Genomic DNA, 27,438 nt, shown 5'->3' on the forward strand with positions numbered 1-27,438 from the left:
CCCACAGCCATCAGCTGTGGGGACATTCTCAACTAGATCAGGGCGCTGACAGCGGCTCCAGCCTTATCCTGGATGTGCCCATCCTGGATGGGGCAGGCACAGCCAAAGGGCTGCCACCACTCTCTACACGCTTGACCTCATCCTTATGAGCACTGACCTTCTCCTCTCTGCTGCACTTCTTGCTCACAACCATCACGTGCCTCTTCAAGTCCTTCAGCTCCCTGCAGCTGCCACAGCCACACTTTCTTCTTCTCACCAGCCAGCAGCCCATAGCCAGCAGAACCAGAAGCAGCACTGCTGCAGTAGCCCAGAGCAGACACTGATGGTGCCAGGCAGAAGACAGCATGGTGCTACTGCTCCAGGAGCTGAGTCATCTCCTGATGTACATATTCCTCATGCTCCTGCATCTGTTTTACTTCATCATTCTCAAATTGTAAATTCCCTTTCAGCACAGTGAGGGTGGCTAACAGAGCCGGGATGAGCACAAGTGTTGGAGACATTGCCTGGTGGGAGAAAGGGGGCTCAGCACCTCTGGCTGGGAGGGTGTAGGGGCCTGGGACACCTGCAAATGTCCCCAGAGCCTCTATGGATGCCTGCCACACTGAGTGACCTGAGCCTGAGCCTGTGTTCCCCCAGCTCTGGGGCAGTGCTATGTGCAGATCACACAGGCAGGGCAAGCAGGCAGAGTTGCAGTTGCGCCTCCCCAGTGGTGGGATATGTCTGTCTGCCTGCCTTGCCTTTCTCACTGCCATTCTCCTTTCTCCTTTTTTTTTTTTTTTTTCCTTTTTCCAAACACAACTACCCATGAAGGGCTGTCCAAGCACCTCACTGCAGGGAATGCCTGAGCCTGATGATAGTACCAGAGAACAGTGCAAGCAGGTGAATTATTTCTGTCAGGTAGCAGAGCTTAAGGAGAAGTGTAAAGACAAAGGAATATCAGGAAAAGCGAGTGAAGGGGAAACAGACTGGTGGAGTTCTACTCTTTCATCCTTGAGAGAAGCCCATCAGGAGTCAGAGGAGCCCCATGCCTATGATCACTTAGAAGATCTATTGAACGGGGTGAGGGTGGAAATACAAAAAATAAAATACTAAATTCTGCCCCCACCCAGCCCCATCACCTTCACAGGTGTTGCTTCAGGATGGGTATGAGGCCCTGGGTCCAGGGGGTCAGGCAGATGACAGCAAAGAAAATAATCTGCCCTGGAGAGTTTCCCAGTTAACACTTCATCTGTTGGATGAGCACCACCTGTAGTGTTAAAGAGAAAAGAAGGGTAGTGGTAGTTGTTGACTTCCTTCTGAGGGGAACAGGGAACCCTGGGTCCCAGAGGACTGGAGGTGCCAGTGTGACCCCATCCCCAAGAAGGGCTGGGAGGAGGCTCTGGGGAGCTCCAGGCCTGTCAGCCTGAGCTCGGTGCCTGGTGAGGTGGAACAGATCCCCTTGAGTGCCATCACATGACACCTCCAGGATGGCCCAGGGGTCAGACCCAGCCAGCGTGGCTTTAGGAGGGGCAGGTCCTGCCTGACCAAACTGGTCTTGTTTTCTGGCCATGTGAACTGCCTATGGACGCAGGAAAGGCTGTGGATGTTGTGTGCCTGGCCTTCAGCAAGGCCTTTGACACTGTGAGCCACAGCATTTCCTGGAAAAGCTGCAGCCCACGGCTTAGAAAGGTGCACTCTACACTGGGTCAAGAACTGGATGGAGGCTGGGCTCAGGCAGTGGTGCCACATCCAGCTGAGAGTCAGTCACCAGTGGTGTCCCCAGGGATCTGTGCAGGGCCCAGTCCTGTTTAGTATCTTTACTTACTATCTGGATGATGGAATTGAGTCCTCCATCAGTGAATTTGCAGCTGGCACCAAGCTGGCCGTGCATGTGGATCTGTTGGAGGGTAGGAGGGCTCTGCAGAGGGACCTGGACAGGCTGGATAGATGGGCTGAGTCCAGTAAAGTGTTTTACAAGTCCAAATGCCTGGTGCTCCGCTTTGGCCACAACAACCCCTGCAATGCTACAGGCTAGGGACAGAGTGGCTGGACAGCAGCCAGGCAGAAAGTGACCTGGGGGCTCTGGTGGACAGCAAGCTGCACATGAGCCAAAATTGTGCCCAGGTGGCCAAGAAGGCCAGCGGCACCTGGCCTGGATTAGTAATGGTGTGGCCAGCAGGACCTGGGCAAGGATTCTTCACCGGTGCTCGGCACTGGTGAGGCCACGCCTTGAGTGTCCAGTTCTGGGCCCCCAGTTTAGGATAAGGATAATTGATAAATCCTGGGAGAAGAAATAAACTCTTCCTTTCACCACACCTCGAGCGGTGTTTGTGTGATCAATTCATCTCCAGCGGTAACACTTCTCCTGACGTGGTGCCACAGTCCTGGCTAACTCTGTCCTGCGGCACCACACTGGGAGTGGGGAACTGCTCCTGACCTAAAGGACAAGAGCTGAACCTTGGAGCTGCTGCTCCTTACAGCACTTTGGATGCCAGTGCATGGAGGAGATAAAGGAAATTAGGAGGAGGCTCTTGGTATGGGTTCCAGGGAGAGGTTTATTTCCTGAAGGGGTCAGGGACCAAAGAGCCCTGAACAGGGGTCTATGTCATCTATAAACCTTAGATTGGCTTTTGCATGTGGAATTGGTTGTTGTTGTTGTTTAGAAATTGTTCATTGAAGAATTGTACTGGTTGTGTTTTTGTGTTCCAGTTGAATGTTTAATTGTCATAAGCATTATCCCTATTTTTATAGTCCCTTACTCATTTGTTTGTTGCTATTGATGCATTGTTTGTAAGTTTAATAATATCTTTTAAGTTTGTTACTTTCGAGGTTTTCAAAGCAAATCCCCTCACCAGCAGCACCTTACAAAGAATTTTAACCTGCCCCAGAAGACTTGTAACTTGACACCACGGCAGCGGTGAATACGAATGAGGAACTTGCACTCCAAAACCTCAGTTACCCCAACGACAGCAAACTGTTGGAGGAGAAGATGTTACCAGCACCAATCAACAACAGCTCTAGGGGTGGGACTGCCAGCAACAAGCTGAGGGGACAGAGATGATAAAAGGACCTGTGAAGTTGGAAGAACGGCTTTTGAACTGTGGATTAGCTGCAGCTGAGGACCCGACACTGCAGACACTTGGGTCTACATCTCTTTTAGAGACTTCTTCTATAAATTTGAGTGCAGATTACCTGCATTCACTGCAGTGCCGCTGAGTTCTTGCTTTGGGCCCAAAAACGCCGCTTTGGCCAGAGGATTCCTCAATCCTCAGAGCCGGGACTTTTTTTCATTTCTTTTCTTTTTTTCTCCCTCACCCATTATCCCGTCCTCCCCTTGTTCTTTTCCCTTAATAAACACCCTAGTTTATTTGAACCCCCAAAGTTGTGTCTTTTTCCTCACAGTCTACTAGGGTTTTTATATGGGGGATGTTCAAGGGGAGGGTAGAAAACTCCAATAGGGAATCTGGGAGGGAGGAGTGAAGGGAGAAGATTATAGTTGAGGGATCAGCCATGTACGGCTTCGAGTATTAGGGGAATTGCAGGATAGGGACATGTACACCAAGAGGGATTGACAAGGGACTTCCTGAAACAAGGGGGAAGTGACAAGGGGAGGAGGGATGGGGAACTTTCCAGGGAAGGTAGACATCCAAGGGGAATACACAATTCAGGGGGGAACGGGGAATAAACCACTTACGTAACGAAATACATTACACCACAACATTTCCCAGCCTGATGGATTCTGTGACTCCATGAAGCATCCAAGCCCTTTTTATTCCTACATGGAAACATGACTCTTTATGGAGAATATTAATTTATAACCAGTAATTGCTTACTGTATGTAATCAAGATCACTCTTTGTTACCTTTTTATTGGCTGTTTGTAAAGTCAATTACTTAACAATTAAGCCCCCTATTTCAACAGCTCTTGGGGTTGATTCGACAAAGATAGAAGAGGAAGAGCTCAACCCAAAGCCATGGGACACTTCCTCTTCTGTGAGGGAGCTTTAAGCCCACCCCCAAAGGCCCCCCATTGGTTCTGTGTTAATCGTTACCAGAATGTTCCTTGAGCCTCATGTTCCTATTGGTTACTTTTTGCTGCAGTTATTATTAATATTCCTAATCCTCTGTCCTCATGTGGGTCATTCCCTTGGACCCCGCCTTAAATCCTCCTTGTTCCATAATATATAAATGCGTAATACTTGTATATATTGTGTACTGCGTAAATGTATATATTACTTGTGCCTGACCCTGGACCCTGGTCTTTTCCAGTTCATCTCCTGTTACGTGTATGACATCCTGTTTGTTATTTTTGCCTTATTAAAGGTTCGGTTTTGTGTAACTGGATCAGACTTGTCTGTTTTGAATCCAAGTTGCCATTAACCAGTAATCCCAAAGACAGTAGCGGCTGGACCCACTCTGTGGGTCAGAGCCAGACTGCTACAGATGGTGCCTGAACAGGGACCTGTTATAAGTAAATCGATGGCTGCAACAAGTTGATTAATTGTTAGCATTTGATTATAAGATGATTGTTATTTAGTATATGTTCCTAATTAATGGTTAGTATTTGTCGATAGGGAGTTTGGATTTCCTGCTTCTATAAAGGAAGGGGGTGAAGTCCAGTAATCTGCGTGGGATTGAATGGAATCAAGATTAATTTAAAGCTAATGAGATGCTGTTTAACAACGTGAAAGGCTCGTGAACCAAAAGAACATTCTAGAACATGACCTCATAGAAGTCATATTTGTATCTTGGACAACAATTGGTGGAAGGGCCGACCAACCACTCGATGCCCTGGAGGAATAATTGTTCTGGAGTGCACCCCGTTAAGGACTAATGAGAGCCTTAGAAACGAGCCAGTCAGAGAACTGTAGGAGACGCTTTCTGGGGACGGTCAGAGACACGGCAAAGACCTCTATAATCGAGTTAGGTGTTAGAAGTTTATTTCAGGGCGTGGGATAGAGAGAGAGAGAGCCTGCTATGAGCCAGCAGATAGAGCTCAAGGCGGGCTCAGGGAGAACAATACAAAAGAGGGTAAGATAGGAATACATGAGTTTAAGACTTAAGATTTCTACGAAAGAGAGTTACAGAACATAACAGAAGTGAGAGAGCTGGGAAAAAGAGTTAAAGAAGAGCAGGAAAGAGCAGCAAGCGAACGTAGTAAGAGAAACAAGAGAAAACAAAAGAACTAAGAGTTAAGAGAGACCAAGAGAGACTAAGAGAGACCAAGAGTTAAGAGAGACCAAGAGAGCGAACTCTCTTTTACAATTACTTATATAATCTATACATATGAATATTCTATTCTTTCACTGACCAATCTTTCTAAGTATACTAATACAGTAACATTTGTGTGCAACCTATAGAAATCGCTATTTTTGCATATTTTTAGTTATCTTGGGGTCCTTCAGACCTTTCCTTATAAGGCTGGGATGAGGGGTCTCAGCTTGGTTTTATTGCAGGAAAGAATGTGTTCTGGCATACCAGCCTGGTTTCTTTGAATTATTCAAACCGTGCTATCATTTGTATTTCTTCCTTAGCCTTTCTGGCTACAAAGTCATATTTATAATATATTTCTTTCTAATTCTACCTTCCCAACAGAGAATCAAGAATGAACCTATCATTCATGACAGAAGGGGGTTATAAAGGCAGTAGCAGGACTTCACCCCGGGTCCTTCTGCGGGACAGAATAGTCCAAAGGAGCACCCACTGTATTGCTGTGGTTTGTCCGATTTGCCGAGTGGGGCTTGGCCTTATCCTGGGCTCCTGCCTCTGTTGGTGTTTTCTTTTGTTTAATAAATGAGCTGACTTTTGTTTGCAACCAAAAAGTCCAAGCCTTATTTACAACAGGTCCCCTGGTATCCAGGTGAACTGTCAGGATTCAGATTTATTCTTCAAAGCTGAACGTAGGCTATTGCCATTCTCACCGGAGTGAGAACGGCTGGCAGCGGGTCGGAGTGGGAAGACACTTGTACTGCTAAGGAGCTGGAAGGAAGCTGCCTCAGCAACGACCTTCAGAGGAAGGTAGGAGAAGGGTGACATCTGCCCCATCTACTCAACGCCATTCTTTCTTTGGTTGGCATTTCAAACTACTTTCAGGATGGGAGCAAGGATGTCGGTAGCTGAGAGAGACATCTCTGAATCTTTTAAGTTAAAATTGGCAAACTGGGGAAAGAAATTCCAAAAGAAAGAGCTCTAAAATATAATTCAATGGGTTCTTAGAAATATTCCAGAAGCCACTGAGCCCAAGATATATTTGACTGAATTTTGGGACCCGGTAGGGAAAAAACCTCATAATTTGGCAGTGGAGCGGAATAGCACAGAAATTAATCCAAATATTCCAAATATTATTCAGCGTGGCAAAATTAGAAGAAAAGAAGAAGGAAATGAAATCAAAGTTCTTCGTAAAGGAGCAAAAAAAACCAATGACTCAGGAAACTGCAGGAATAACAACCCCACCTTTTCCTTCAAAATCTCTCCTCTGACCATCCCAGAGGACAGACATGGGGCTGAGATGGCAAATGCCTGTGCTGGTGGCTGGCCCGGGGAGAAGTGTGGCTTAGCCGGTGACTCCACTGCCCTGTGTCCATCGTCATCGGACCCTCCACCTGACATCCACAATGGCAGTGCACAGGTCATTTTGGACCTCTCCCATTCCGTCCCACCAACCAAACTAACACCAAGCAGTCCAGTTCCACGATAATCACCAGTGGTTACAGCACCACCGGCCGCCATTTTACGAATGTCGGCCATTTTGAAGGTTGCACCCTGGTCTGTTGGGAGTCTCCACCTCCAGTCCCACCTGTGATCTCGCCCATGCCTCTGTGCAGCACACCCACTACCCAGAGGAACCTCCCCTTCCTAAACATAAGTGCCACACCTTCTCTGAGGAGACTGGAATTATGTTTGCTGCAATTCCAGAAGGGCCCACCTCCATGATGGCAGCACCTGGGTCACCATGGCCTACTGCAGGGCCTAGCTTAAGGCAAGGTCGCAAATACAAAAGGGTGCTGCTCATAGCTGAAGGTGGCATCTCCCCCTCTGATTCATCCTCCTCATCGGAAGAGGATCTTTCCCAGCTGGAATTCTGGAAGAAGACTTGGGAAGAATGAGGGCAGTGGTAAAAGAAGGTGACAAGGTTGGATGTTTTCCGATGTAACAGTAGAGCCAGTCTGTATTGGGAGGCTTCAGCCTTTAGCAAAATCAAGTAACTAAGCAAAGCAGCTGGAGAATATGGAAGGGGTTCTCCATAGTTTTCCAGCTTAATTTCAACAACTTTTTCTGCTCACACTTCAACTCCACATGGTGTATGTTACCTCATGACATCGTTGCTAACCCCCACTGAATATTCATTGTGAGAGTTGGGTGGAAACATTTATTAAATAAGCTGCAACAAAGATTATGCCAGAGACCCTGCCAGAACAGGACTGACCATGGAGCAATCAGCTGGAGAGCAGGCCCATTACAGACCCAGATCAGCAAGCTATAAATCTACCAAGGTCTGCTGTTAATAATATTAAGGACACAGCCAGAAAAAGTCTTGCTGCAAATACCAGATGCCAGTAAGCCCAAATTGGACTATGCTGGTATCAGACAGGGCCCTACTGAGCCCTATAAGGCATTTTTGCATTGCCTTAAATTAGCAATCAATAAACAAGGAAGATGGAGCGCAGGAGAGATCGCTGAAACAGTTGGCTGTGGTATCCGGAATGCAAAAAGGTTCTGTGTGCACTGAGGTCAGAGCCTGAGACCTGTGTTCCTCAAATGGGGGAAGCTTGTAACAAATCAGCTACTCCTGTGCATGCTGCTGCTGTTCTAGCAAAAGTACTGACTAATGCTTTAAGTAATTTTCAAAAGGCCTCCCAAAAGCAACAAAAGCAGAAAACTGGGTATTGTTACAGCTTGTGGACAAAAGGGACATTGGGCAAAGAATTGTAACAGACCTAAAAGGGAGGTCTTCCAAGAACAATGTGACTGCAGTAAAAATAAAATACTAATCCATCTCAGCTAGTGCAGGGACATTGCTGTTGTTTATCGGGGAACCTCCGTCGGAGCGCGGGACAGCGGCATGCAACGACACGAGATTCCCTGCCACCCACCTTGGAGAACATCAAGGGCTTCGGGTCAGCAATTAAAACCTCTCATTAACGACCTTCCTGCCTCAATGCCAGCAGGTACCAGACTGGAGTTGTCAACTCTCTGGTCAGTAATGATAACGCACCGTACACCACATGGAATGTACACCATTCCTACAGGTCAGGCCCAGAACCAGGGCCTGGAGACTTTTTAATTGTAGGAGCGGCATCCTGTTTGGTTTGTCTTACTAAGTTCAGTTTCATGTAACTGGATCAGACTCGTCTCTCTCATATCCGAGTCGCCAGTAATGGGTGATCCCGACGGCGGCAGCAGCCAGACCCACTATCTGGGTCAGGCTGAACCACTACAAACAGCACTGAAGGGATGCTGAGGTTCTCAGCTTTTCACAGAAAAGCCTGGAAAGTGGAACTACACTTTTGCAATTCTGGATTGTAGCTTTTAAAATCTGAAACATTAGACCTCTATGATGAATTTTTCAGTTTTTGTATTACAATTAGTAGTAGTACTTTATTTAGTTTCTTCCGATTATTAAACTGTTCTTATTCCAACCCACAGAGTTTCCTTTCCTCTACTCCTTCCTGGAGGAACGAGTAACTACCTGCATGGTACTCAGTTGCCAGCTGGGGTTAAACCATGAGAGCAAAAATGACATTTCATACATTTGTCATGCTATTTCAAGATTCCCCTGTAAGCAAATGAAAATCAAAGTTGAAAAAAAAAATAAAAAAAAAAATCACTTCCCATCTTTCATTAGAAACTTTATTGTATTAACCTACAGGTATGTGAAGTGACGTGAAATACATGGTAGTGAGAGGGAGAATGATGAACATCAGTCATCTTTGGAAAATATATATATGTTTTCACAACAAAACACTTTTTTTGTTACAACTAAGAAAAAAGCCAGGCATACTTGATAGGTTTTCTTTAAAAATATAGTACAGTTCAATCATATCAAAGTGAAGTCTTGTGGGCTAAAAAACAGAAAAGTTATGTTCAGTGCTCTAGCACTACTATGAGTGTATCAAATGACAAGGTTTTCTCTACAGTAGCTGATAAACATACACTCATTTGTTTTCAGTAATTTCAGATACTGTATGTACAATCTTTAATATAAAGCATTTTTTGTCAAAACTAGCTCTGTGTTCTTCAGTCTGGACTTAAGAGCTTCGGTGTAAGAATTACTGTTTGGATACGTACTGAATAAAAAATTGTTGTTAGTGTATTTGAAAATCCAATGTATTTAGAGTAACACATTCCTTGCTTTTGATTTTATCCTAACTTCACTTCAATATGAACTTGTGGATTGTCTCAGCAGAAAGTGTGAGTACAATGAAATCTTCCTTCCCATAATCTGCTTCTGCATCTCCAATTAAAGTTAATGGAAGTTCTCTGGGTAGATCAAGATAAGGACAGATTTTATATGTAAGAGTGTGTTGTGATTAAAATCTTGGATATAGTAGAAAGCCGTGAGGTTCGTTACGCTTCTAAGTGGCCTGAATTAATAATGCCTACAGTATTTAAAGCCTAAAGTTTATACTCACTACTTTAAAGTCAGCTATTAACTCGGTGCCACACGCCTCTAGGGGAGAGCTACCTCCATTTTCAGTGCTGTATTTTGTCACTATTGCAGTGTGAATATATTGAGGCAAGGCATCCCTTTCCATTCCTGTCTGTGGTGAAGCCAGTTCTCTGAGTGCTTGCTAAAACTGCTCCATCAACTGATGCATTCAGTCTCCTGCACCCTACAGAATGCACCTTCAGAAGTATTTAAATGGTGTGAAGACCACAGTGGGATCTACAAGAGCTGTCTGGCAGTCACGAGGATTGACTGGGGATCTCTGAAGCTTGAGAGCAGAGTGCACTCCAGGAAATCTGTGTTCTGAGCACCTCACCAGCCATCATTCTCTGAAGTAAATTCACAAGCCATTGGCTTGCCCTGTATGTACTGCAGATCCAGCTCAGATTTATGCAGACACTGCTGCTGCTGACTACACAGCAGGAGTTTCACCTGCATGCAGAAAGGCAGACCTCAGTGATGTGTACATTTAGAACACACACCATAAGCAAAACTACAGTAAACTCATCAATTTTCATGACTCTTTGAGTGAATGTATCACTTGAGGATATGTGGTATACTGGAAATTAAAAAAAAAAAACTCCCAACATTTACTCAGCTCTTCACTTTCCTATGTTAAAAGAATTGTTTATGTGATGAAGATAATTTACCTAGTGGTCTTCAAAAAGAGCAAGACATTTTTGTGAGCTTCCAATTGTTAAATGCAGCGTTTTCTATTCATGGCTTCAGAGAAGAAAGGTTTTATTTTGAAGTCTGTTTCACACAATACAAAAAAATATATATGCCAGTAGCTCTACACTTTATAGACGCATACAAACCCAATCAATACTTCATCTTAGACAGGGATTAAATGGCAACCAGCCTTAGAAATCTCATAGCTAATACCTGTACATTCCAAATCTAAACCATAATGGAATTCTTTATTCCAAGGATGCAACAGAAATGCCCAGGGAACTGCAAAGCAGCCAGGATCCTTTTCCCCATCCATCAGCAACACACCAACCCTTGGGACAAGGTGCTACAAGAGGCACTGCCAGGTCATGTTAAATGCTGGCACCTCACCCTTAGGTTCCTAAAACTTTATCTTTTCACTGAAAGAGGCTGTCTAGCCTGTAGCAACCGTGTTACTTTTAGGCTGATGTGTTCAGGGAAAATTCTGTCCAATGGATGGATACGTTGATGAATTTAATTTCCACTGAATCATGGAGCTCATAAGAGACTATTTTGGAAGGACTGAAAGCCCCTGTTGGGAAAAAGGGGCTGCTTTGGGAAGATGGTCTCCATCCACACAATCAACAGAATAAGCTAAACTTGAAGGAGGAGCTGCTTCTTTACTTTTCTTCTGGGTTCTTGCTGGCATTCTCAACAAAAACCACAATGATTTTCTTCCCCTGAATTAGTTCAGATTAATTCATTGTTAGGTATTCTTTTAATCACCTCTGATAGACATCACTGTGAATTCTTACTTTTGATCCTCTTGCTCTGCCCAGAGGTCCTTTGAACCGGACAAAATAAAGGCCAGTTGGCAAAAATGCAAAAGAAATGGACACACACTCTAGAATATTTTTGCAGTTACAAGCTAGTTCACTAAAAACACAGACACACAGCATAAAAATGGAGATAGAAGTTAATGGAGGTGGGGGGGTACATGTGTCACATTATTAGCAATGCAAAAGACCAGCTTAAGCATGTGTTTTCCCTACATCAACTATAAAAAAGAAAAGGTGCCTTTTTAGCAAGTATGCACAGAGTTTGCTTAGTTATTTAGAAGAAAAAAAAGTCAGAACACTTTACTATTTTTATCCTATATTACAGTCATTATAACTACCTTTTTATAAAATGTAAACCCTTCCTTGCAGTTAAGATTTACAGAAGTCATCACCTTTGTCCACTCCTTACATAATCAGTCCATGGTGACAAAAATAAACTGATTCAATTTACATTTTTTTTTTTTTTAAGCAATAAACTGATATGTTGTGGATCATTAGCTTGTGTGTGGCAGAAATAGTGGTCACAACTGCAATGTATGAAGCTGAACTGTAGCAAAATACTTGTTGAAGACTGGTGCTGGGTCTGCAGTACTAAGAGATCTTGAAGCATCATGTAAATATCGATGTCTGCAATTATTTTATCTCCAGAACTATTCAAGCCAAGTACATCCACCACCTGCAATGGACGGCAAAGCCTGATGATGGATTTCTCAAACAACTGCAACATTGTGCTTCCTTATCCCCATCAGATCTTGTTTTCTCTTGTAATATGTCTTGACTAAAGATAAGAATGGAAGGTAAAATTTGGCAAGGCAGTTTTCCTTCAACTAGTGAGTAACTGGTGAATCAGATCACCTGTACAAAGTGGTATTTGGTAAATTGCACTGTCCTGGGAGCATTACTACTCTGGAACATGACAGACATGAAGCCTATATTTGAAGTCCCTAAAATGTGATGTTACCAAGACTAATCTGCAAACTACTATTTTTTAAGCCAGTATATTACAGTATAAATGTGTTGCATACCTGTTTCTATAAAATTTACTGCCATGAATAAAAAGAAAAAGAATAATCAGGATCCCCAGAGTGTGGCATTTGTCCATCTGTCATTTGTATACGCAATACAGACCTCGTGCTGAGATTCTGCTCAAGGTACAGCAATTATCTGCCGGACAGATCAGGAGCCAAGAGAGATGGTAAACTAGAGAGGAAGGAGCACGACCGTGCCCCTCTGCCCCTTGAGAGTCCCAGGGCTGTAGGCATCAGCTTCTTGCGGGGTCATTCGCTGCTGACCTCCTTTGTGGAGGGCGTGGGGCTCTCTCGGACGGGAAGGAGGTCGTAGTGGCACGGAATGTGGCTGTTTTTTGGGAGGTCGTAGGGATCCTGGCCGAGGCGCCCGCCGCTGCTGCCGAACGCGCCCTGGACAACGCTCACCGTGGGCTCTGTCAGGAGAGAGAGAGAGAGCACACTCAGCTTTAGGGAGAACACTGATTCTTCATCTCAGTTTCTGCTTCAGTGGGAAGATTCCTCATCGTGCTGAGTCCTGAAATGCTGCTGTAGAAACACAGGTTGGTGTTTTGGCTTCACACTTGAAGCAGGGCCCTGCCGTGAGGGTCTTCACTGACAGAAACAAGACAGCTTCTGTTCTTGATGTGTCTTTAATTTCAGGAAATTAAAAAAATCCAACAAAACAACAACCTGAATTTGAGAGTTTTAATCAACACTTTATAACAGTCCTTAAAAACAGAATGGGTACGTGGATGGGTTTCAGTGATCTCCAATTGCATGCAGAAAAGGAAAATACATCCTATGACACTGCACACAATTTATCACAGCCCAGAGATGATCAGGATAGCTACCACTCCACAGGACCCCAAAGTTTTCTCTAACTAAAGAATTACAGGAACTAGGTAGGGCCCATTTCAGTGGAATGCTACATCTGTGGGTGAAGATTCTCATCAAGAGAAGGAAACAGAACTTCAACCCTCCCTTGCAGTCTAACCTAGAGCTGAACTCCACTGCAATCAATTCTAAGCTTAACTTATGCTGTTGTTTAAATGAGGGCTTTCACACCAGGGAAATTCAGAGGTACCTGTAGGTTACAGAACAGAGCTGAAGGTCCTTCAAAGCCTTTTTGTGTGAACTACACCAAAAGAGTAACAACGCTGTTGCTACAGCTTTTGAGAAGGACACAGAATCTGAACGCCTAATTTTGTTTTTCCGGTGATTTTCACGTCTTTGATGAAACTGAATCAAAGAATAAAAAGCCCTGTGCTCTTGGTTCCCAACCCCCAGCACACAGAGGTGGATTCTGCACTTACCAACTTCATACACGTTCTTGCTGGCAGTGGCAGAGCCGGTGATCTCGGCGTAGGGGGAGTCACGACGTGCCGGGGACTTCATTTCCACATAGCCACATTCTGAACTCTTTGGCACCAGAGCTGGTGGGTCTTTGATAGTAGCATAGGGGTTCTCAGAGCTGCTCAGTGAGCAATTACTTAAATTGTATTCCGAGTTCTTGACTAGATCTACCAAAAGAAAAACGTGTCACTGTCTCAAGCGTGCTGCGTGCTATGGATGTTGCTACCAAAATAAAAAAGGTTTTTCTTTATTGCTGAGTTCTGAAAGGTCACTCAGAAGTGAATATTTAAATGGAAAGCAGTCATAATACTTCAAAATTCAACATCAATGAAAGCATCTCAACTGCTATGCTTTTTAATGGACTTGATCTTGCCACTAGCAAATTACTGTTGCAAAATCCAAGTGTCTTCAATTAAAAAATAGTACTTAGCATTATATTGACATAAGCTGTACAACCAGTTTTTAACAAGCACTTCAGAACCCTTTCTGTTCCTCCAGGTGCTGAACTCAGGACACTTAAAATAACTGATCTGAGACTCTTGCCAAGGGCAATGTCTGGGCAAATGGCAGCATGATTTCTAGGGATGGTTTGGGTGGTACAAAATTTGAGTACACTAAAAGAATAACCAACTTCTTCTAAGTTTCTGTAAGGCACACGCAGGAGAACTGGAAAGAAAACCTCAGGTGTGGCTTGTGATCCCAGGATTTAACTGAAGGGTGAAAAACTGGTATTTGCTCATGCTGGGAAGTGATTTTGTGGTGTTTGTTAATTTGTTCTCTGTGTTGCTTTGTCATATAGTGTGTTACTTAACGTGAGACTGACTTCGGTGGACCTGTCAGTGGATGGGTGCTAGTGATTTTGTGATTCATTTGAACTGGGCTTTCTGTAACCACAGAATTGTAGAATTGTTTAGCTTATAAAAGACCTTTCAGATCATTGAGTCCACCCATTTATGTAACACTGCCAAATCCACCACCTAACCATGTTCCAAAGTGCCAATTCTTCACATCTTTTAAATCCCCCTGGGGATGGTGACTCCACCACCTCCCTGGGCAGCCTGGGCCAATGCTTGACAGCCCCTTCTGGAAGGAAGGAATTTTTCCTGATATGCAACATCTCAATTTCTGTCCTGTGCTGAGGGGCCCAGAGCTGGACACGGCACTCGAGGTGTGGCCTCGGCAGTGGCAGCACAGGGACGGGCACTGCCCTGCTCCTGCTGCCGCCCCACGGCTGCCACAGCCCAGGGGCCATCGGCCTCTTGGCCACCTGGCCACCCCTGGGCTCGTGTCCAGCTGCTGTCACCAGCACCCCCAGGGCCTTTCCCAGCTTGCCAGCCCCTCTGCCCCAGCCTGGAGCTGCAGGGCGTTGTTGTGAGCCAAGGGCAGGAAAAACCTGGTGTAATAAATCTGTCAACTGCGCCCTACTGCACACAAGGGGACAGCTGCTTTCTGTCCATGTGTTTAACTCATCATTCATATGGACTTTGCTACACCTTTTCCACTGTTTGGATATCCCTGGCCTGCCCTAATTAGGTACCACAAACAGTGACACACAGTGTAAAGTCGTGCAAGGTAACTGGATAATTCAGAGGATAAAAATATCACATCACTACCCTGAATTTCTGAATTGTTTAATTCCTGTCTGTGTCTCTGTATTTTGATACCCTTCCAAAGGGCTTGCAGTGGATGTGGTGAAGGTTTGTGGTCATGCAGAGCAGCTGCAGTGGGAATTGTCTCTCTTTTAGAGCCTTTCAGCAGAGGCAGCATGTTCTGCACTCTAGAACTGAGATGTGCTGTGACTCAAGCACAACAGGAAACATTTAATCTATGTGACACATAAAATGTGACTTAAAATGGCTTGGTTTGTGGTTGTTTTTGGTTAAAAAAAAAATCAAAACCCAACAGCCTTCAAAAAAGATAAACCAGCAAACAAACCAATCATGCATTGATTCAGTGTCTAGGAAAAACTTAGTCCAGAATTATTTTTATATTCTCTTCACCTAGAAACCAAAGGTAATTCAGAGGAGTGAAAGGGATGTCTATGTAGCTTCATCTAAATACATGAGAAAACAACCTCACCTTTCAGGGACTTCCCCACATATCCCCTATCAAGTCCAAAAGCACCTGAGGAGAAAATGATACAAAAAACCAGAGTAGTTTTAAAACCAAAGAAAACAACTGTGATTAGACAAAAGGTTCTGAATGTTTAAAAATTGCCTTGGGACCCATTTCTCCCCTGGTGAAGTGATTCTCTTGTAAGGACTGTGAAACTGCCCAGGATGGGGGTACAAAAGCACTTGTACTATTTCCTTGCACATTTTCCAACAGGAACAGGGAAGGTGGGTTGTAAGGGACAAATAAAATACCAAGTTTGACCTGACCAGTTACTCACTCTTGAATAATCCTAGTAAGTGCTGTTGGACTAAAGCTTGCTATTTTTTTTTTTCCTGTCTGCCTAAACCCTACCTACCTGAAAGGCATCCCACCTTGACCTGAAAATCTCAGGGTGTGCAGAGCTCACTCCCAATTCTCAATGCTCTGCTTCCAAATGGAATCACTCCCAAGTCAGGGTTACTCTGTTACCCTCGCACCTGAATCTGCAATTAGCTGTTACTGACAGATTTCTCTCAGTAAATGTAAACTGCAGGGCATGACAGCTGTCTTGAGAGACCTGGCTCTTTCCTGGTTACTGATCTATTCAAATAGCTTTGATTGATATTGTGGTGAGCTAATTTTTTAATTAGTCTGAATTGTGGTAACTATGCTAGAAATATTATAAAAGCCTAAAATGATTTTATCTGTGCACTATCTAAACAAAATTAGTAGTTTTAAAGAGGGAAGTGATATTAATTAAGGAGACTTAAACATAATTAGTTTTATTCCTTCCCCATCTTTATTAGATCTCATGTCAGCTGTCCTGTTTTCACAAGCTTAATGCTCAGGTCACCAGCCTTGAGTTATCCTGTTTGATTTTCTAGGAAACATTTACAACATCAACATTCATCCAGTCCTCTGCAGCCTCCCTGTTGCTCAAGAGCTCCTGCCTTGGGCTAACCACAGCAAGTGTCTCTGAGGAGCATTCAGAGCAAGTTCAAATGCTCTGTGAAAACATAAAGCTGAATATTGAGCATTTTCAGTGAAATCCTTTCCTGAAAAAAACCCAAAACAACCCAAACAAACCTCAAACACAACAGAGCTGAGCCTGAACTGTAGTTTGACCAAGACTGGGGAAGAGCAGGGCAAAAAACACCCCCAGTGCTGCTTCCTGTTGTTCTGAATCCCAGAGTCTGATACATGTAAATACCAGAAATTAAGGTAATTACATTTTCTGAATTATACTGACACTGAAAGTCCTTTTTAAGGCTTTCACTGGTCAGCCTTTTTGGAATGCATGAGAGTGGAAAAGGGTGAAAGGACAGCATAAAGCAGGATACAGCAACTCTCACCATTTCTGAAGAATTTCTCTTAAAGACAATGCTCTTATCTTTTAGCAAACAGGAGGCTGAGCTGGGAATATCTACTGTTTAATGGTAATAAAGTATCTCAGGTAATGAAAAAATACTTTTTAAACCACTGATTGCATTCTGTGGCGATTTAAAAAAAGAAAAAGAATATATGCAATCTTTCATTTATTAAGAATTTGTAATTTAGTCCAAGCAGACCCTTACTTCAAAAACCCCATTATTTCAGGAAACTAATCAATAAGCAACTCATTTAATAAAAATGGGATATTTTACACGTTGTGTCTTCACTGAGCATCAAAAACTGTTCCACCATTCCTCACAAGGGGTCACTTTATTATCTCTTCTGCCTTAAGGGATGCATCCCACATGCAATGAGTAACATTCACATCCTCCTCCTTTTGTTTCTGCTCTTTTTTTACCAAGTTCATTGAGGTAGCCGCCGTGTTTCCAGTCTGCTGGCAGTGTTCCTGTGTAGTCCATGACACCACTTCGCTTTCCAGGCTCCATATTCTTCAGGTTCACAAACAGCTGGCTGTTTTTTGCCTGTTTCAAAGAAAGAGAGGCAATAAAACTGAAATTGTGAAGAAGATGCTGAATTTCCAGGTGATGATCGGGAAGAGCAAAAATGAGACAAATTGGAGGGATCAGGGAACAATGTAAAATCACATGAAGGCTGTCAGAGAAGTTTTCTCTGTGTTTTTCTGCTTTACCTTGGCCAAGGCCAGTCTCTCCATGTTGGTGACATGAGGTGGGCTGGAGCACTGAGTCAGAGTGTGGTAACTGGGGTTGGAGAAATAGTGGCTGTTGACATTTCCACCGTTGGTATGAGGGATGGTTTCTGAAAAGAAAAATGAAGGAAAATGAACAACTGAAAATAACATGGAATTTCTTTATTAAATTCTTGAAGGTGCTGCACTGATTTCTGAATCTGACCTAGAGTTTCCTAAAAAAAGCAACAAACCCCAACAAGCACAGAACTAAATTTTATTAATTCCAATAAATTACAGACACAGGGCAGGAAGTGACAAGTCGTGACCTCACTTTTTTATTAAGGAACATTCACAAGTGTAACCTGCTAACTTAACTCCCCTCTCTGCTGTGATCCTTTTCTCTTTTTTCCTTTCCATCACTGCAGTCACTTGCCACCACCAAGTCTGCACCACCATTTTCTGTTGCTTCAGGAGCACCTGGATCTTTGCTGATCTGCTTTTTCTCAGCTCTGACAAGTCCTCCTGCTGCCTTCTTCAGCTGCTGCTTTCCTCAGCAGTGGCACAATTACCTAAAGTTTCATGTACCCACTGAATCTCAACTCACAGGCACTTTAATAGGTCATAAACTCCCATTTCACTGCTCCTCCCTTAATTAGTTTCAAATCTTTTGCTGTTTCTCTGCAGAATCTTGCCACAGATAGCATGAAATCCTGATTCTTTATGCTCTTTCTCTGTTCAAGCTGTTGGCATTGAAGAAACCAGATTTTGCCACACTCAAGCTGTATAAAAGTAGGCACAGATGATAGAAATGCCCCTATTTAATGCAGAAAGAAAGTTGGAGGGTGCAAAATGTTGCACAGTAAAGTGGGGTATGTGGTCACTTTTCTTTACAATTAACACTTCTTTCCCCAGTGTGCCAGCTTCATGGTATCAAAAAGCAGAAATAAGTGAATTTTTTCACAGAAATCTGTGAGGGATAGATCTGAGCACAAAGGCAAGAGGTGGAGGGGAGGGAAAAAAAAGCGTTCTGAACATCACCTACCTGAAATGGTGTAATCTGCATTGATGACCCTCATAGCAGGGGTGTAGGTCACGGTGGGCATGTGTGTCTCCTTCCCTTTCTGCTTCTGCCTGTAAATGATGAACAGCACCAGCAGGAAAAGCACAACCAGGACAAGAATGATGATGCCAGCTATGGCTCCTATCTGGTAGGAGTCAGCAGGGAGGGCAGTGCTGGTACGGCTCAGGCTGTTCAGGTTCCCCACTATAATCACACCAGCTGGAAGAGAAGAAGAGTTGAAAGTAAGTGGCATGAATCCTCAAGGCCAGATGAGCAGGAGACAAAATTTCACTTCTAAGTCCAACTGTATTTAATAATGCCAGAATAGACCTCTGTCAGAAACAAATCCTAAATTTAAGGAAGAATAACTAAGAATCTTCACAGAAAAGAGATGCTTTCATTAATTTTGAAAAAGTAAGAACATTCTTTGGGTGAAAGCATGGGGCAGGTGAAGTCCATGCCCCATCAGCACTTTTGAGCAGCCCAGCCCTGACATTTCATGCAAATCTCCACTCCAGTTACTTTACTACAGCTAATTATCACTGAGTCATCTAACTGAAACCTCCAAAACTGACATGAATTAACAGAATGTGCTACTTAAATAACCTATCAGATTTATTTAATGACACAGAGATGGTGTTTAACAGGTGAATCCATTTCCTGTGTGAGAAGATGACAATTTATTTATTGTGTCTGGGCTTTACCTTGATCACACCTGGCCCCTTTCCAGCCTGGGCTGCAGTAGCAGGTCCCCGTGATGTGGTCACAGGTGGAGTTGTTCAGGCAGTCACAGATCTGGCGGCATCCATACCCGTATGTGCCCTGGGGACACTCTGCAAAGCAAAAACTCACTGAAGGCGTTGTGGGCAGCAGGTGGCAATGTGTCATCAGCATCAGATCTGCCCTGGAAATGCTCCTAGGAGGGAGCCCTCGGTGTGCAGGAGAGAGAGGAATTGTGTTTAGATGTGTACTCATCCTTGCCCTGTATTGCCACTAAGGCAGTGCAGCGAGCAGTCAAGGGGACAGAAAAAAGAAAGCAAAAGAGATAAAAAGGGTAGAAGGCAGTGTAGAAATGGGAAAGGTGTGAATAAAGAGCCAGAAGATTGAGATCCCAGTGCCTGAAAAATCTCGTTCTCGCACAGGTGGAGCCAGGCACCTGCATGGTGTCCTGTGGTGTGACAGATGTGCTGATGTAAAACAGCAAAAGGAAAGGGCCCTGAGTCTAAAATGCACCACACACTTACAGAGAGATTAAACTGCTGCCCATATCATGCTCTGATACTGTAATGTATACACTGAGAAACTACTGACAGGAGAAAAATACCAAATTATGGAGAATAACTGGGGAAGTTGTACTTAATTATTTGAATTACTTTAGTAATTCAATTACTGACCAAAGTGTCTTCTACCTCGTATTAGGTATCCTAGTAAAGGTTTACCCTGATACACTAATAAAAAATATTTATTTTATACTGCCACCTCTTGGTACTGTGTGGCCTGATGGTTTCAGCAAGTGTAGTAGTGTTGCTTCACTTTTTCTGAAATTCCTCAAGAGTTCTGCAACCATATTTGCTTCTGTCTTTTAAAAAGAGTCTAACTCATCTTTCATGCATTCCCAATTTGGAATAATTTAAAAAATAAAATAACACAATGGCTGCCAGAGAACAGTCTTGACAAATCCCAGCTCAAGTGAAAAGCTTTGTGTTTATGCACCTCCTCCTCCTTCTCTTGATTACACTGAAGAAAACAAGATTATAAATACTGAGGTAATTGGGTGGGCAAAACCCATCATGTCATAATATATTTTGGCACTTCAAGACCCGAAGTAGACTGAATACCAAAACATTCAGCTTAACGTTGTTAGATCGTTATTATCAACTTGTAGGATAAAGTACAAAATCCATAACAGAGTTAGATTTGCCAAATTATTCAAAGTGATGTTTTGACATCAAGAGACTATCTTAGAAAGTTATCTTTTCCTGAACATTAGTGATGCTCTGGGGAGAAACACAGATGTCATCAGAATGCACGAATTTGGGAGCACAGCTCCGTAAGGTCAGCAAAGGTCGGACAAACAGTCCTGTGCTCACGAGCCTGATTATTCTTTTAGTCTTGTGTACAGCATTTTGCCACCAGTGGTGTCAGTGGTGCTATCCCTGATCTTCCTGAGGAGAGGAACCACACACATGTGAAAACAAAATGCCACCTACGACGCCTTCAGAACCAGCTGTGCTGTAACACCACACTGCGAAGATTAATTCCATCCACCAGCTTAGTTCTTATCTCCAGTTTTCCAGCTATTAGCTGTCACTGTAGTTTATTCTAAGGGATGTATTTCGTTGCTTTCAGAGGATGCTAATGAGAATTCCTTGGACTCATTTTGTTGCTTTTACATGATGGAGCAGTGGGGTGTTCTTTTAGCGTTAACGCCCCAAGCGACTAAAACGCAGTGCAGAGTAACAGACACCACAGCAGTAAAGACTTCATTCTGTCGGGTTTTAAACTATTTGGAAAAACCTGTGGCCAGCTCTGTGGCCAGCAGGACTGTCCCTGGAGGCCAGAGGCTGTGTCCCAAGGCAGAGAGAGGGGTGTGCTCACTGTGCTCGCAGTGCCGCCCCATGAAGCCCGTCCGGCACGTGCACTGCCCGCTGATGTGGTCGCAGTCAGCTCCGTTCTGGCACTGGCAGATCAAGGCACAGTCCTTCCCAAAAAACCCCAGGGGACACCCTGCAACACAAGCAGAGGAAAGGGGGGACAGGGGTGAAACAGCTGCTCTGGGAGTGGAACATTCTAGTTCAGTGTGTTACTGAGGGCTCGCTCCTGCAGCTCCAGAAACGGAGAGCTCTGTCAGCACAAGGGACCCAGATCTGCCTTGTCTGGAGTGGTTTAAAACACACAGCAGGCAAAAAAAAAAATGAGGTGGGGAAATGGTGCTGGCAGCGGGGGATCTGAAAAGACAGCTCCTTGAAGAAATTTGAGGGAGGAGGACCAGGGCACTTTGGGAGTCTGGCCATCAGTCAGTGAACCTCTGGACATATTTCCTATGTAGTTTATACTGAAGCACTAAAAAGCCAAAACAACAACACATTGTACCTGAGCTACTCACAGAGAAACCATTTCAGGATGAAGAAGACACACCACTGCAAAGAGATCATTATTCACCAGCAGGAAGCAAGAACCCCCTGACAGCTGACAGCTGAACCAGCATAGTGGATGTCTCCCAGAACTGCATCCATATGGTCCTGTAGTGTATCTGTTACTTCTTGCCACTATGACATTACTCATTTGAATTACTCATTTGAAACAGCTAAGTTCTGATTTTATGGAAAACGTTGTATTTGAACACTGAATGCAAAAACAGTCAGCAGCCCTGTTTTTCTTGAGGTCAAATATAGGGGTTGTGGCCAGGCTGGCAGCCACCTGAATTGAAGGTAAAGCAAACTTGAGAGTGTAATATGAAAAAGATAAAAAGTCAACTTTACCCATATTTATTTCTAACAAATGTTTATTTCTCAAACTTCTTATGAACTCTTAGCCAGCACGTAATGAATGCCATATACCTACACCCAGTCACTGCACAGCTATTTAACAAAAAGCTCTTGGGGAACAAAAACCAGTATCAATGCATTATTAAATGAAGAAAATTCAAGCAGAAATTATGATGTTACAGTCTAGCAAAATCAACATTCAGAGTTCTAAATGAAAACAGCTCCTATATCAGTACTTGAATTCCAGGCTCAAGCTGTTCTGAAGGATAATTCTGTCACTGATGCTCAGACTAAACACAAAATTCACTCACTCTGTGTGCAGTAAAGGCCAGTCCAGCCCGGGGTGCACTTGCACTCCCCATCGTAGGCGCTGCAGAAAGCTCCATTGTGGCAGTTGCACGTGTGGATGCAGTTTGGTCCCCAGTGAGAAGGTGGGCAAGCTGCAACAACCCAGAGCAATTAATTAACCTCAAATGACAAAGGTTCCTTGATGCACATGAATAGAGCTGCTTCCATTCACACATGAGCACTGCTTTGTTTGGTGTTTGCTGTTTCTGTCCCAAGTGCATGTTTTGGGCTGCTCTGCTCTGAACAAACAGCCACAGATTTATTCATTTGTTTCAGCTAAGGCATCATTGTGCTCCAGGTAAAAAGTGCTGGAAGATATTAAATGTGTGAAAAATGCACACTTGATATTCAGTAAATAGGACACTCATAGCAGAGAAAGCCATTAGGTTTCCTTCCTTCACTTATTTTTCACTCTGCAAGCAGTCAAGGTGATACAGGTTTTGAATCTCAAAAAATGAACAAAAACAGAGAAAGTTTAAACTCCTTCATAGCTTAGAGCTTTAGATCCAATACTGAGCCTGTTTCTTGTGCTTCCACTGTGGAATTTCATGCATTTGCCTAAACGTGGTGAAGATAATCAGATCTGTACCTTAATCTGGTTAATTCAGTTGCTTCCGTGGGTCCAATAATCAATATAATATTTCTAAATACCAAGCAATTATTCACAGAATGGAGATTATTTTGCTCACAATCATGTCGACTCATTATGAGACAGAATTTACTGGCTGCTTTGGAAATGTCATGATGGATGAATCTGATGCTACGTGCTGCCACTAGAACTGTGAAGTGGTTCCAAGGTACTAATTACTATTCAGAGACAGCAAAAGATAATTTTCTTCATGGTAGAATATCACTAAGTGAAGAGGGTACTCTAAGAATAGACCCTTTCTGTTGAGTAGGATTCTTATCTTGAGAGGTTTTTTCCTTTAGCAAAGAAGGCAGTACTTTAAGTAGAACTAAGTATTTTTAAAATAAATAGTAAAATAAATAATTCTTTAGTACTTTAAAAGTAGTTCTATGGAAGTACAGGGTCAGTATCTCATAGGAAAGAAGAGACAGGTCAGGCACTGAAGCCTTTTTGGTTTTATTCCTGTGTAAATTTAAAATGGTTTTATTCCTGTGTAAATTTAAAAGGGTGGTACCTCTTAATTGTTTTGTACTGATCTGGTTGCCTGAGACCAGTAAAACTCTTTAATCCTTTAAATCCTTAAAAAATTTACGTAATGATTCACGTATAAGTGGGATGTAATTTTCAAAAGCATCACCTTTTCCCTCAAAATTTCAGTTCATTAAAAATTATATTACGATGAATTGAAAAAAAAAAAAAAAGCATAAAGTTTGGGGTTTTTTGTTGCTTTCACTTCAGTTGTGCCTTGTAATTATTTTTTATTATTGTTTTTTGTTTGAAATTAGTGGTCAGCTAAGAAGGGATGTAAATCACATACAGGCAAAAGGTTAGAAGTTTAAAAAAGGTCGCTGGTTCTGAAAGAAATTAATGGAATCATTATTTTCCATGTGAACGAAAGGCCTTTATACAAAGCAAATAAACTTCCTCTGTTATGGTCCGTGAGCACAGCCTCAATAAACACTTCCATTCATATTGCTGGCACCATTTTCTTGATATTGATTCAGTGAGTAAGTCCGTCCTCCTCCTAAATACCCCTATTCTGCAACTCTCCCAACTACCTACTTATTTTACCGTAAAAACAGGGACCTTTGTAGCCACTGGCTTCCACAGGAATGGGCCCAAGATTTATTTTGGTATCATACTGGGCTGTGCATGCTAATCACTTCACAGAATTTAGCCAGGAAAGTTGTTTTTTTTTTTTTTGTGTTTTTTTCCCAAACTTACCAGATGTTACCCTGCACTTGTGCCTGTTAACCTGGGCCAGTCAAACCATAAATGATATAAACCAATGAGCCATGTTATTAAAAACTGCACTTCCCTGGAAACCCCAGCACAATGCCTGACATTTCAGGGTATGGTGCAGCTTCACACAAGTGGGCTGACTGAAATTTTGGCACATGTGTGTTTCAGACTGTGTGGGTTTTAGCACCTTATGGGATTGGATATGCTTCTCGTCAGAGTTTTCCTTAAAACAATTCTTTCCTCTAATTAGTAAGTTGCATATACCCATCCAGGCATATGGGGAGTGACTATTTAATGAAATTACTTTACAAAAAGTAGTAAAATTAGGGCCTTCTCCTTTTTAAGTCAGTAACCAAGAGTCCAATGAGTTCAGCACACCAAGACAATACTCATGGAGTGAGGCAGAATCACACTAAAACTGTCTATCCGTGAAAACACTTAAAAAAGGAAGAAAGAGGAAAATCCATCACAGAGTTACAAGCACTTAAAAAAAAGGGCATAGTGAAAATTTCTTAACAAAATGTTTGAATGCTTAATGAGAACAAGGATGGTTGTGCAGCCAGAGCACTAACCCTGTCTGATAAAATTTCAGCTTTGTTCTTGGCCTGGCCAGGGAAGTTTAGGATCTCTCCATGATTTACCATGAAGTCCTAATTTCTGACTTAAGACAGTGTTTCTTTACAAAAAAAAAAATAAATAAATGGTATTTTAAGTATCTGGACCCTGATTCTTTGTTCTAAAATTAAAGGGAAAAAAAAAAGAGCTGGTACTTACGCTGGGAGCAGTCACTACCAATCCATCCAGGGTAGCACTGGCAGGATCTATCAATTGGATTACAAGTCCCATTATTGGTGCAGGTGCATATTCCAGCGCAGTTCTTCCCAAACCTGCCACTGGGACAGACTGAGAAGGCATTGTCAGAATTAGAACTCCTTAGTGATCAGAACAAGATTTAATTTTCTCCATTTCAGGAGAAAACAACCAATATTTTGATCGAGAGAAGGCATTGCTTAGTACAAGGATAAAGTGAGGTATTATAAATTATGGTGAGTACCATATCCACATTCACTACACAAATAAAGCAACTGAGAGCACAGAGGGTTTCATACTGAAGGATGACACAGCCTAAGATTCCCAGTTTATAAACTGAACATTCCAGAACAGAAAATATCTTTGGCCTCACAGCTCCCAAGTGATGGAAAATCATTCCAGCACTTGGCAAGCGCATCCCATGGAGTCTTTCTGGCCAGCTGTACCTTCATTGCAGAGGGCTCCTGTGAATCCAGGCAGGCAGTCACACAGGCCAGTGATGTGGTGGCAGGGGCCACTGCTGTGCACACACTGGGGACAGGTCTGGCTGCAGCGGTGTCCGTAGAAGCCCGGCGAGCAGACTGGAACCAGAGGGGACACACTGTCACTGCTGCTGCCCTGCCATCATCCTGGCTCGGAGCTGGATCTGCTCTCCAAGCCCAGTGGTGGTCCTTGTTATTTGTGCAGCTCAGTGATTTACACTCCCAAAACAAGATCTGCTCCTTCTCCTCAAGGATTTGGTGTATTCTGGTTCATCACGACTCTGTTGACATTCCATTACATGTCAAGCCACCCTGAACTTGGATAATGTTTGGAATGCATATGTTCTTTATTTGGCTAAACAAGGACATCTTTTGAAGCACATCTGAAGTAACAGAGAGAATAGTTTTATCTCTAGAGAAGCAAGGTCATCTTAGACCTTGATTCCTGATGTGTTTCTTAACTTGGAATTCAAACAGCCATAACGTCACTGGATAAAAAGCACAGATGTTTTCCAATCAACCTTTCTTTTACATGGTACAGAGTCAACCTAACTTTGAGAGAACCTGAGACCAGAAATACAGAGCTGTCCAGTTAATTGTGATGCTAAAAGCACAAGTTCTCTAAAAGAAAAAGAAAAAAAAGGGGAGGAAACAAAGGCTGCTTCTCCTTCTTTGTTGATCTAATCCCTTTTGGCATTTATTTCCTGATAAACTAGAATATTAGGTAACAGATCAAGAGAAATACCTGAACAGCTGCAATTAGCACTGACAAAACTACCTTGGAATCTTTCCAATATTTCAATTTCATTCAAGATTCAGAATTTTAATTACACACTTGATACAAGTTATATGGCCAGGATCTCTCCAGAGAGATTAACTTCTCCGAGTGAAACAGTGCCAAAAGGTCTTCCTGTTTACTGAAAAGGCAGTTTCTGACCAGGATCCAAATTTTACGTATGACTTTTGTCTTCCCAGCCTGCAGACCGTGCCTCAGAGGGGCACTGGACTAGGAACCTCTTGTCCAGGTTACAGGCACATTTCCAAAACACAGGGGAATATTTTTACATGGCTGGGTTACACTTGGGATGCACTGATTGACTGCAGGGCCCTCACAGATTAGATAGTGAGAATAATTACTGCTCACAGTCAGGAATGCTCAAGGAATACTAATGCCACACTGATGTGGGATTTAGCAGTGCCATGTCACAGCCTTCAGCTTGAAATTTTGCCATTCCTGGACTGATAGAACTTCCCCTTCCTCTGGTTCTCCTTCTCCCTCACAGTCACCATTCCAGGTCATCTCTCCTGCCTTTTAAGCCTCTCTTGGAAGAGCCAGAACCTTCTTGGCTTTTCCTTAAGCCACCTGCTCCTGGATCCTGTTTCTGGGAGACCTGCTCTGGAAACTGGGCTCCCCTCCAGTTCAGGCAACTCACATTTCTCTTCCCTGAACACCTTTCCCTCACAGCTTCAGTGACTCAAACTGAAGACAGCTGGACTGCTGGCAAACTGTGACAGGTCTTGGGAGGGCTCACTTACTATTTACCTCCCTGATTCTGGCATGATTTTCCTCAGTTCATCCCTATCTCTCTTTGTGCAATTTGTCTTTTACCCAGGCAAGTTTTTCAAAAGGAAGCAGGGGTACATTTGACATCCTCTGTGGGGCCTGATCCCACTGACTGTTCTTACAAAACAAGTGTTAAAACCCCAAATA

At 43.2% G+C, this 27,438-nt stretch overlaps 1 protein-coding gene across 1 annotated transcript in view; it reads right to left on the reverse strand.

Moving 5' to 3' along the window:
• Nucleotides 1-8,810: 8,810 nt before the first annotated feature.
• Nucleotides 8,811-27,438, reverse strand: part of MEGF10 (multiple EGF like domains 10) — an 86,168-nt gene continuing 67,540 nt past the window's right edge. Inside the window, exons 15-25 of the mRNA XM_015615404.1 lie at nucleotides 25,692-25,826; nucleotides 25,210-25,338; nucleotides 22,529-22,657; nucleotides 21,328-21,456; nucleotides 19,434-19,562; nucleotides 18,712-18,948; nucleotides 17,670-17,797; nucleotides 17,379-17,502; nucleotides 15,575-15,619; nucleotides 13,456-13,662; nucleotides 8,811-12,576 (exon numbers count right to left, since the gene is read on the reverse strand). Of these exons, the coding sequence (XP_015470890.1) occupies nucleotides 12,413-12,576; nucleotides 13,456-13,662; nucleotides 15,575-15,619; nucleotides 17,379-17,502; nucleotides 17,670-17,797; nucleotides 18,712-18,948; nucleotides 19,434-19,562; nucleotides 21,328-21,456; nucleotides 22,529-22,657; nucleotides 25,210-25,338; nucleotides 25,692-25,826 (1,556 nt within the window). The 3' untranslated portion in view covers nucleotides 8,811-12,412. The remainder of the gene's footprint in view (nucleotides 12,577-13,455; nucleotides 13,663-15,574; nucleotides 15,620-17,378; nucleotides 17,503-17,669; nucleotides 17,798-18,711; nucleotides 18,949-19,433; nucleotides 19,563-21,327; nucleotides 21,457-22,528; nucleotides 22,658-25,209; nucleotides 25,339-25,691; nucleotides 25,827-27,438) is intronic.

The sequence above is a fragment of the Parus major genome, chromosome Z (assembly GCF_001522545.3).
Source record: "Parus major isolate Abel chromosome Z, Parus_major1.1, whole genome shotgun sequence".
Classification (NCBI taxonomy): Eukaryota; Metazoa; Chordata; class Aves; order Passeriformes; family Paridae; genus Parus; species Parus major.